The 12460-nt window shown below is 39.1% G+C and overlaps 1 protein-coding gene across 2 annotated transcripts in view; it reads right to left on the bottom strand.

Moving 5' to 3' along the window:
- Nucleotides 1–12460, bottom strand: part of EFCAB13 (EF-hand calcium binding domain 13) — a 242789-nt gene that overhangs the window by 42992 nt on the left and 187337 nt on the right. For both annotated transcript variants that reach the window (XM_032320157.1, XM_032320158.1), the window contains exon 47: nt 5654–5707. In XM_032320157.1, the coding sequence (XP_032176048.1) occupies nt 5654–5707 (54 nt within the window). The remainder of the gene's footprint in view (nt 1–5653; nt 5708–12460) is intronic.

Here is a 12460-nt window from a genome sequence, read left to right as displayed (position 1 = left end):
GTAAAGGATATGTAAGTTAGAAAGGAATGGAAGGACAGAACAATATCTAATGTTCATGGGGCATTAAATATACATGAAGAACCTCTTCACTAAATTTATCTGTCAGACTAAATATATAAGAAGCTCTAAATATTTATGATACTCTAAAATTGCTTGAGACACTAAAAGAAGCACTAAATACTCAAGATATGATAAATATTCATGAGACTCAATATTCAAATGACTTTAATTTGGCAACTCATTGGTGATACCCATTTAGGTCTTATGTGTCCTCTGCTCAAGGAACACAAAACCTATGGCTCTTCAGTGGCCTTAATGACAAGCTACAACTATTATCTAGAGGTACTTGACCCTGTGTCTTTCTGAAAGAGCAAGTCTGTATCATTGGCTAGAGCATTTTCCATCTGTGGGCCCATCTGCTTAAACCTCAACCCTGGTCCTCGTCACCACATCACCAGCAAAGAAAACTAATGCTGTTGAACAGAGAGAGACACAAAACTTACTATGCACCTTGTGCATCTTAGATTCAGGTAGTATGGTCTTTCCATTCACCATACCCTAAATTTGTTAACTTATTCTGTAATCCCCTTCACTACTTGCTGTGTGTTTTAAATGATTTAATAAACTGTGTGATTCAAACATTTTAACTGGGTTCTTGAGCCTTTCTGTTCTGTGAACTCTAGGTTAACTTGTTGGGTAGTATACTTTGAGGCTATAATTGCAGCAAGTATCTCTTCATGATACTCAGATATTCATAATTGAAGTATTGTTTGGAATAAATCCCAGAGAATAAAGAATTTTCTATCAAGGCATTGCACTGAAGTACACAGTGTAAATAATCTAAAGTTAAAATTGCATATCATTTATCATGTAAACAAGGACTTAGAGTAAAGGAGGGTGTTAAAAGTAATTAGTTAAGGAGGAGGGGCAAGATGGCAGAGAAGTAGGAGACCCTGTTTTAACTGTCCCCTAAAGTGAGCTAAATATCTACTAGAACCCTCTGAAATCCATGAAATCAGACTGAGAGACAAGAGTTTACACTTCTGGATCTCTATGGGGGCAGAAGATATCAGTGGAGCAGTAAAGTGGAGTGGGAATGCTCAGACTGACATTGGAGAATAAACAGAAGGGGGAGGGAGCCACCAGGAGTGACCCATTGGAAAGTATTACCCCAATACAAAAGTGTCCTGTGATTGGGGACCAGTATTAACTAGGAGTCTGATTAAAAGCACTCCAAAAAGAGCAAAAGATCTTAACAGACAACCTGTGGAATCTGTGGGTCTAAGCCCACATTATAAGATGGTCACCACTGGCAACCACCCATGACAGACAGTGTCTCATGGGGCCCTCAGCCCATGGTCCCTGAGCACGGGGTATTCTGCTGCTTGCACCACTGCTTGGTCTTGGTGCACTCCCGCCCCCACACAGGACAGGCCAGTGTGAACTCCAGTTGGGATCCCTAGGCCCACAGACTTCCACAACCTGTATGACTGCAGGGTCTAAGTGCACCCAGCCCCCAACTGAGAGAACCCAGTGTGATCTCCAGTCAGGGTCCCTCAGCCTGCAGACCTCCACGATCTGCATGGCTGTGGGGTCTGAGCATACCTGGTGTGGGTCTGGACCCCAGACAGCAGTCCCAGCAAAGGCAGCCACCAGAAGCAGACTCTCTGGACCAGTATCGCTCATGGTTTTAGTGCCATAGGGGTGCAGAGACAAGTGGGGGCTTTGTGTGACCTCTGGGATGATGGCTGGGGTGCACACCATCTGTGTGAGGTTGCACTGTTCAGCAGAGTTTGCTGGGGGGGGGGCGGTCTGTCTGTGTGTTCTGGACCACCCAGAGGGGAATATCTGAGGCTCCTCTCTGAGGCAGTTGTCTGGGTGCAGACAGATTCTTTGCTCTGACCCTCTGAAAAGCCACAAAAAGCTGCCAAGGAACGAAAAGCCCGAAGAACAAAAGGCTAAAAAACCTGTTTCCACAGAGCCCAGCCCCTTCATAGGGGGAAGGGGACTCAACCCAAGCAAGATTGACTGGAAAACAATGCAGCAGGCCCCTCCCCCAGAAGACAAGCCAAAATAACAAGAGGACAACCACCACAGATCCCCATAAAACTGTAAAACCCCAACATCAGGAAAACAATATATTAAGCTCCCAGGTACACATTGCCTGGATTGTGGTTGATATATTCAGCTATACATTCCCTCAACCACCTCTCACCAAAATGACTAAGAGGAGGAACACCCAACAGAGGAAAAATTCAGAGACTGTGCCCTCTGCCATAGAACTATTGGATATGGACATAAACAGTATGTCAGAAAGGGAATTCAGGGTAACAATTATCCAGGCAATGGCTAGGTTGGAGAAGACCATTAGTGGCAATATAGAATCTCCAAGGGGAAAAGTGAGAGCCAATCTGGCAGAAGTTAAAAATGCTATCAATGAGATCCAATCTAATCTAAATACTCTAACAGCTAGGGTAACCAAGGCAGAAGGTCAAATTAGTGACATAGAAGACAAACTGATAGAAAAGAAGGACCAGGAGGAGGCCTGGAAAAAAGAGCCTAGAAGCCATGAAAACAGAATTAAGGAAACAAATGATGCCATGAAACATTCCAAGAAGAAATAATACCTATTCTTCTAAAGCTGTTTCAAAAAATAGAAACAGAAGGGGAACTTCCAGAACCTTTCTATGAAGCCAGCATTACCCTGATCCCCAAACCAGGCAAAGACCTCATCAAAAAGGAGAATTTCAGACCAAAATCCCTGAATAATATGGATGCCAAGATTCTCAACAAGATCCTAGCTAATAGGATCCAACAGTACATTAAAAAGATTATCCACTATGACCAGGTGGGATTTATCCCTGGGATGCAAAGATGGTTCAACATTTGCAAATCAATCAATGTGACAGAACAAATCAATAAGAGAGATGAACCACATGGTCCTCTCAATTGATGCAGAAAAAGCATTTGACAAAATACTGCATCCATTCCTGATTAAAATGCTTCAAAGTATAGGGATAGAGGGAACATTCTCAACTTCATAAAATCTGTCTATGAAAAACCCACAGCAAATATTATTCTCAATGGGAAAAGCTGACGCCTTCCCTTTGAGATCAGGAACACGACAAGGATGCCCACTGTCTCCACTGTTGTTCAACATAGTACTAGAAGTCCTAGCAACATCAATCAGACAACAAAAAGAAATAGAAGGCATTCAAATGGCAAAGAAGTCAAATTCTCTCTCTTCACAGATGACATGATACTTTATATGGAAAACCCAAAATACTCTACCCCCAATCTACTAGAACTTATATAACAATTCGGTAATGTGGCAGGATACAAAATCAATGCACAGAAATCAGTTGCTTTCTCATACACTAGCAATGAAAAAATAGAAAGGGAAATTAGAGAATCGATTCCACTTACTATAGCACCAAGAACCATAGGTACTTGGAATAAACCTAACCAAAGAGGTAAAGGATCTGTACTCGAGGAACTACAGAACACTCATGAAAGAAATTGAAGAAGACACAAAATGATGGAAGAGTATTCCATGCTCATGGATCAGAAGAATAAACATGGTTAAAATGTCTATGCTGCAAAGAGCCATCTATACTTTCTATGGCATCCTGATCAAAATTCCACTGGCATTTTTCAAAGTGCTGGAACAAACAATCCTAAAATTTGTATGGAACCAGAAGAGATCCTGAATTGCTAAGGAAACGTTGAAAAGAAAAAACAAAACTGGGGGCATCACGTTGCCTGATTTCAGGCTTTACTACAAAGACAGAGCATGGTACTGGCACCAAAACAGACACATAGACCAGTGGAGCAGAGCAGAGAGCCCAGATATAGACCCTCAACTCTATGGTCAAATAATCTTCAACAAAGCAGGAAAAAAATATACAGTGGAAAAAAGTCTCTTCAATAAATGGTGCTGGGAAAATTGGACAGTTATGTGTAGAAGAATGAAACTCGATCATTCTCTTACACCATACACAAAGACGAACTCAAAATGGATAAAAGACCACAATGTGAGGCAGGAACCTATCAAAATCCTAGAGGAGAACATAGGCAGTAACCTCTTTGACATCAGCCACAGCAACTTCTTTCAAGATATGTCTCCAAAGGCAAAGGAAAAAAAAGTGAAAATGAGCTTGTGGGACTTCATCAAAATCAAAAGCTTCTGCATAGTAAAGGAAACAGTCAACAAAACAAAGAGACAGCCCGTGGAATGGGAGAAGATATCCACAAATGACACTACAGATGAAGGGCTGATGTCCAAGATCTACAAAGAACTCCTCAAATTCAACACTCAAAAAACATAATCATGTCAGAAAATGGGCAGAAGTCATGAACAAACACTTCTCCAAAGAAGACATACAAATGGCTAACAGACACATGAAAAAATATTCTTCATCATTAGCCATCAGGGATATTCACATCAAAACCTCATTGAGATACCACCTTACACCAGTTAGAATGGCCAAAATTAACAAGATACAAGAAACAACAAGTGTTGGAGAAGATGTGGAGAAAGGGGAACCCTCTTACACTGTTGGTGAGAATGCAAGTTGGTGCAGTCACTTTGAAAAACAGTTTGGAGATTCCTTAGGAAAATAAAAATAAAGCTACCCTATGACCCTGCAATTGCACTACTGGGTATTTACCCCAAAGATACAGATGTAATGAAAAGAAGGGCCATAAGTACCCTCAATGTCAATAGCAGCAATGACCACAATTGCCAAACTGTGGGAAGAGCCAAGATGCCCTTCAACAGACGAATGGATAAAGAAGATATGTTTCATATATACAATAAAATATTATGCCTCAAAAAGGATGAATACCCAACTTTTGTATCAACATGGATGGTCTGAAGGAGATTATGTTGAGTGAGATAAGTCAAGCAGAGAAAGTCAACTATCATATGGTTTCAGTTACTTGTGGAGCATAAGGAATAACATGGAGGACATTAGGAGACGGAAAGGAAAAGTAAACTGAGGGAAATTGGAGGGGATGATGAAGCATGAGAGACTGTGGACTCCGAGAAACAAACTGAGGGTTTTGGAAGGGAAGGGGGTTGGGGGGATGGGTCAGTCTGGTGGTGGGTATTAAGGAGGGCACGTATTGCATGGAGCACTGGGTGTGGTGCATAAACAATGAATCTTGGATCACCGAAAAGATAAAATAAAATTTTAAAAAAAGTAATTAGTTAAAACTAACCTACCTCAGTGGTAAGCCATAACTGTCTAGAGAAAACTGGAATGTAACATCACTCTGAAGTAAAACTCTAGGCTATGAGTCTGCAAACTTTTCTATAAAGCAAGCTAGTAAACAATCAAAAATACTTTAGGCCTTGTAGGGCATATGGTCTCCATCACGATTCATCGTACTGTAAAAGCAGCCATTAATAATACATAAACTAATGGGGGTGGATGTGTTCCGAAGAAACTGTTTACAAGACCAGAAGGAGATTTGCCCCAAAGGTCGAAGTTTGCCAATCCATATTCTAACCAATTAAATAGAAATACTTCCCCAGTAGAATGGTAAAATGGCAGAGTAAAAAGACTATGACATGATGTTAGAATAGAGCATTAAAAGAGAATTTAATGTAAGAATTAGCATCTTAGATTCACAGTAACTATTTACTAACCTGTAACATTGGTCACTGCATCCATCAGTGTGCCGAGTTCAACCTTCCCATTAGCTACAAGGAAAGCCAAAACAAAGTAATAATGCCAAAGAGTCGTATATGAAACAGACAAAAAATAGGGTATATTGGGAAATAAGAGATCAAACTTCATTAGCTCCGCTGCTTTTTTGGATTCAACTATAAGGATACAAACCCTAGATATAAAGACTTAACTCTACATTAGTTAAGGAAGAGTCCTGTTGCTTGGACAAAATGGACTTTTGAATGTACCTCTTGAATTTTAAGGCTGCTCTCTACCTCACTGGCAGGGTGAAAGGTCCCAACAAGTTATTTGGCTGTGTAGGAACTTCTCAACTTTGGTTCAGCTACATTTGTCAGACAAGTCTGTGGGGACCCTCTTTCTTATGTTCCTATGTTTTCCTAACTTATCTTTCTTTATTTTCTCTATCGCAACTATCTTGGGATTTCTCATCATATAAATTAGTGATCTGTTTCTTCTATTAACACTATACATACTTGTTCATAAAAATAAATACGTATTTCTCGTTAATCCGAAAAGAAAGGTAGATATTTCAGATAGTTCCCAAACTGGAAGGACTTACAGTAACATAATAGCTAGTTACAAAGAAGACTCAGCAGTTCACTGAAAGCTGATGGGTTATTAAAAAATTCTATGTGATGAGTCGAATATACAGACTTATTCTCCTATGTCCTAAGCCTTTATGAAGTCATTATGTAACACTATTGATCATATTTTAAAAAGATAATGAGTCATAAAAATGAAATCAACTGAAGAAGAATATTATGGCTTATTGGGAATAAATTGAAATTAGGATGGTTCTGAGGGAGAATTTTAAGAGAAGGCCAAGTTTGTATTTGTGTATTAATTATGAACAAGTATCCTCTTGTACACTACTGAAATTGACTAAGATGTTGCTGGTCATTTCACAATGAGTGTATTTTCTGTCAAAACTTCTTTTGAGGGGCGCCTGGGTGGCTCAGTGGGTTAAGCTGCTGCCTTCGGCTCAGGTCATGATCTCGGGGTCCTGGGATCGAGTCCCGCATCGGGCTCTCTGCTCAGCAGGGAGCCTGCTTCCTCCTCTCTCTCTCTCTGCCTGCCTTTCTGCCTACTTGTGATGTCTCTCTGTCAAATAAATAAAATAAAAAAATCTTAAAAAAAAAACTTCTTTTGAAAACGGAAAACTATATGAGTGATGATGAGGAAATAGTCTTTCTGCTTTGATAGCATTTATACTAATGATCTGGAGCCCTCTGGTTACAGACTGCTCAATTGAAATATTAGAGGTCTAGCATATATTTGAGATTCCTCTTACAGACTTTGTGTAACTCCTTTATTCCATTCATTCTTCAATATTTATTGCCTCAAAAATATAAATTGATGTAGGCATGGTTCTTGCCTATGAGAATATCACAGCTTATAAACAAACAAAAGTGATATAAAGATATTTATTTTTTACACAATATGGTAAGTATATAATAATATGTGTGTGTATAAAATGAATTTTAAACTAAGAGAGAGGGTAAATAAAGTGACTTCCATGGGTCAGGGAAGCTCTGGAAAAGACAAATTTTGAGATTAGTTTTATAGGTAAGAATTGGCCTGGTGAAATATGCCTAAGTGTTTTTGTTGTTTTGTTGTACGTAGAAAAGGACAGTTGGATATCAAATTAGATGCTATGGTATAAGCATTAGATAACAAACAGGATTTGTACATTTATTGGTTGAAAGAAATTTTATGTAGTTACCTACTAAATTTTCAGGTACCATATTAGGCACTAAAAAAATTAAAATGTGCTTAATAATAAATTTAACATAATCTAAGTTTTAGAACAGTTCAGTCTCTGGGTGAGAAGGATTAGTTTACTATAGTAGAGGAGTTGGGTTGGCATAGAGCAGACAACAAAATCAGGAGACCCTCCTGCTAAAATTCATCTACTTATAGCCACTGCTTTCCAACAGGCTAAGAAGCATCTTCTATAAAAACCCTGAACCATGCCTATAACCAATACTATGGTTCATATGCTTCAGTGTTGGAGACCAATATGGATGCAGAAAATAATACAAGATAAAGCTAAAAGGAAAGCAAGGGTCCGATCACTATGAAATAGTTAGTAGTCCTAATTGGTAGGACTTGGTATCCAATGAGATGTGGCACTAAGAAAAAAGCTGGAGTGAAAAATGATACCAAATTTTAAACTTGTTTTACTAAGAATCATGATGGTGTCCCCAACTAAGACAGGGCATGTATAATCAGGAGACAGTTTTTGGTAGATATTTTTAAATATAATGAATTGAGATATAAAGATCTGAGGCTTTGTTGAGGAAGAATGAATTTGGTAGCTAGAATCCAACAGGAAGTTGAATCTGGGCATCTGAATTGGCAAAAAATAAGTCAAACACTCACTCTTTGCAGATGATAAGATACTTTATGTGGGGAACCCAAAAGACTCACCCCAAAACTGCTAGAATTCACACAAGAATTCAGTAATGTGGCAGTATACAAAATCAATGCACAGAAATCTGTTGCATTTTTATACACCAACAACAAGATGGAAGAAAGAGAAATTAGGAAGTCAATCCCATTTACAGTTGCACACAAAACCATAAGATACTTAGGGATAAACCTAACCAAAGAGGCAAAGAATCTGTACTCAGAAAACTATAGAACACTCAAGAACACTCAACTGAGGAAGACACAAAGAAATGGAAAAATGTCCCATGTTCATGGATTTGAAGAACAAATATTGTGAAAATGTTTATGCTACCTAGGGCAATCTACACATTTAATGCAACCCTATCAAAACACCATCAACTTTTTTCAAAGAAATGGAACAAATAATCCTAAAATCTGTATGGAACCAGAAAGACTCCAAATAGCCAGAGGAATGTTGAAAAAGAAAAGAAAAGCATGTAGCATCACAATTCTGGCCTTCAAGCTCTCTTACAAAGCTGTAATTATCAAGACAGTATGGTACTGGCACAAAAACAGACACATAGATCAATGGAACAGAACAGCGAGCCTAGACATGGACCCTCTCAACTCAATGGTCAACTAACCTTCAACAAAGCAGGAAAGACTGTCCAATGGAAAAAAGACAGTCTCTTCAACAAATGGTGTTGGGAAAATTCAACAGCCACATGCAGAAGAATGAAACTGGGCCATGTCCCTTACACCACACACAAGAACAGACTCAAAATGCATGAAAGGCCTCAATGTGAGACAGGAATCCATCAAAATCCTTGAGGAGAACACAGGCAGCAACCTTTTTGATGTCAGCCACAGCAACTTCTTCCTAGAAACATCGCCAAGGGCAAGGGAAGCAAGGGTAAAAATGAACTATTGGGGCTTCATCCTGATAAAAAGCTTTTGCACAGCAAAGGAAACAGTCAATAAAACCAAAAGACAATGACAGAATCAGAGAAGGTATTTGCAAATGACATATCAGATAAGAGCTAGTATCCAAAACCTATAAAGAACTTATTAAACTCAACACCCAAAGAACAAATAATCCAATTAAGAAATGGGCAGAATCCGTGCCCTCTATAATACCCACCACCTGGTACCCCAACCTCTCACCCACCCATCAATTCAAACCCCTCAGATTGTTTTTCAGAGTCCATAGTCTCATGGTTCACCTCCCCCTCCAACTTCCCCCAACTCCCTTCTCCTCTCTAACTCCCCATGTCCTCCATGCTATTTGTTATACTCCACAAATAAATGAAACCATATGATAATTGACTCTCTCTGCTTGACTTATTTCACTCAGCATAATCTCTTCCAGTCCCGTCCATGTTGCTACAAAAGTTGGGTATTCATCCTTTCTGATGGAGGCATAATACTCCATAGTGTATATGGACCACATCTTCCTTATCCATTTGTCCGTTGGAGGGCATCTTGGTTCTTTCCACAGTTTGGCGACCATGGCCATTGCTGCTATAAACATTGGGGTACAGATGGCCCTTCTTTTCACGACATCTGTATCTTTGGGGTAAATACCCAGGAGTGCAATTGCAGGGTCATAGGGAAGTTCTATTTTTAATTTCTTGAGGAATCTCCACACTGTTCTCCAAAGAGGCTGCACCAACTTGCATTCCCACCAACAGTGTAAGAGGGTTCCCCTTTCTCCACATCCCCTCCAACACATGTTGTTTCCTGTCTTGTTAATTTTGGTCATTCTAACTGGTGTAAGGTGATATCTCAACGTGGTTTTAATTTGAATCTCCCTGATGGCTAGTGATGATGAACATTTTTTCATGTGTCAAATAGCCATTTGTATGTCTTGATTGGAGAAGTCTCTGTTCATATCTTCTGCCCATTTTTTGATATACTTGTCTGTTTTGTGTGTGTTGAGTTTGAGGAGTTCATTATAGATCCTGGATATCAACCTTTTGTCTGTACTGTCATTTGCAAATATCTTCTCCCATTCGTGGGTTGCCTCTTTGTTTTCTTGACTGTTTCCTTTGCTGTGCAGAAGCTTTTTATTTTGATGAAGTCCCAAAAGTTTATTTTCACTTTTGTTTCCTTTGCCTTTGGAGACATATCTTGAAAGAAGTTGCTATGGCTGATATCGAAGAGATTACTGCCTATGTTCTCCTCTAGGGTTCTGATGGATTCCTGTCTCACGTTGAGGTCTTTTATCCATTTTGAGTTTATCTTTGTGTATGGTGTAAGAGAATGATCGAGTTTCATTCTTCTACATATAGCTGCCCAGTTTTCCCAGCACCATTTATTGAAGAGACTGTCCTTTTTCCACTGTATTTTTTTTCCTGCTTTGTCAAAGATTATTTGCCCATAGAGTTGAGGGTCCATATCTGGGCTCTCTACTCTGTTCCACTGGTCTATGTGTCTGTTTTGGTGCCAGTACCATGCTCTGTCTTTGTAGTAAAGCCTGAAATCAGGCAGTGTGATGCCCCCAGTTTTGTTTTTCTTTTTCAACATTTCCTTAGCAATTCAGGATCTCTTCTGGTTCCATACAAATTTTAGGATTGTTTGTTCCAGCACTTTGAAAAATGCCAGTGGAATTTTGATCAGGATGACATTGAATGTATAGATGGCTCTTGGCAGTATAGAGATTTTAACCATGTTTATTCTTCTGATCCACGAGCACGGAATGCTCTTCCATCATTTTGTGTCTTCTTCAATTTCTTTCATGAGTGTTCTGTAGTTCCTCGAGAACAGATCCTTAACCTCTTTGGTTAGGTATATTCCAAGTACCTGTGGTTCTTGGTGCTATAGTAAGTGGAGTTGATTCTCTGATTTTCCCCAAACCACACTGAGATGCCACCTTACACCAGCTAGAATGGCCAAAGTTAACAAGACATGAAACAAGTGTTGGAGAGGATGTGGAGAAAGGGGAACCCTCTTACACTGTTGGTGGGAAAGCAAGTTGGTGCAGCCACTTGGAAAACAGTGTGGAGATTCCTTAAGAAATTAAAATAGAGCTACCCTAGGACCCTGCAATTGCACTACTGGGTATTTACCCCAAAGATACAGATGTAATGAAAAGAAGGGCCAACTGTACCCCAATGTTCATAGCAGCAATGGTTGCAATTGCCAAACTGTGGAAAGAGCCAAGATGCCCTTCAGCAGATGAATGGATAAAGAAGACATGGTCCATATATACAATGGAGTATTATGCTTCCATCAGAAAGGATGAAACCCAACTTTTGTATCAACATGGATGGGACTGGAAGAGATTATGCTGAGTGAAATAAGTCAAGCAGAGAAAGTCAATTATCATATGGTTTCACTTACTTGTGGAGCATAAGGAATAACACGGAGAACATTGGGATCATATGTCAGATCATTAATATCCTTTTCTGAAAGGTTCATCCCCATATTTTGCAAAGGAGCACCCACTTTATTGACATCAACAATCTCTCCTGTGAAAAAGAAAAGAATATGGGAGAAACTTATTGACTCCAAAATGTGACCATTGATATTATTTATAGTGCATTATGATAATCAGCCTCATGAGAAAGACCAAGACTCAATAAAGTCCATTCGTATATATCAAAAGGATCAATAAGGATGTTAGAATTAGAATAGAAATCTTCGAGGTGATTGGGCAATTTTTGAATCATTTATACCAAAGCGTAAATTCAAAATATGGTTGATACTAAGGGTTTGTTTTTGGTTTTTTGTTTGTTTGTTTGTTTTTCCTGAACTCCCAGATTAGATGCTTCAACTCCTGACAAAAATCTGTAATCACGTTCTGTTCTCATTTATGTGGAGGCCTATGTTACTCAGACCAATTTTCCTGCTGGAAACTGAAATCTTGGATAAAATGTAAAAAGCATCTCCTCAAAAGTACTGAAAAGCTAATAAGAGAGTAAGAAATTAATACTGCAAAATCTAATGAAAAGCAAGAACCTAGGGAGGTGAGCTGAACACTGCTGTTGCTTTTGCTCAGATGGTATTTGCTCCACTTGGATTTGAATTGTAATGATGGCCTCATGGAGTGTGGGTGATTCTTTCCAAATGCCCAGCAGAGGCAAGTATTACCCAGCAATGGGCTTTCATCCTTAGCCTCAAAGGGTTATTTTAATAACTGTCCAGGGAAACAGTTTGATTGTGTCACAATCAAACACAGAATGAAAAATTTACCTGGGAGAGAACAAACGAAATAATAACCATTAGCAACAGGCTCACAAAAACTTCAGATTTGGAAATTATCAGGCACAAATTATAAAACTATTATGCTTAGTATGTTTAAAGCAATGGAAAACAAGCTAGAAAGTATCTGAAGGAAACAGGAAACAATACAAAATTACCCAGTATGGCTG

This window comes from Mustela erminea, chromosome 18, assembly GCF_009829155.1.
Source record: "Mustela erminea isolate mMusErm1 chromosome 18, mMusErm1.Pri, whole genome shotgun sequence".
Lineage (NCBI taxonomy): Eukaryota > Metazoa > Chordata > Mammalia > Carnivora > Mustelidae > Mustela > Mustela erminea.
The sequence above is the reverse complement of the archived record's forward strand: the minus strand, read 5'-3'. Positions and strand labels throughout refer to the sequence as shown.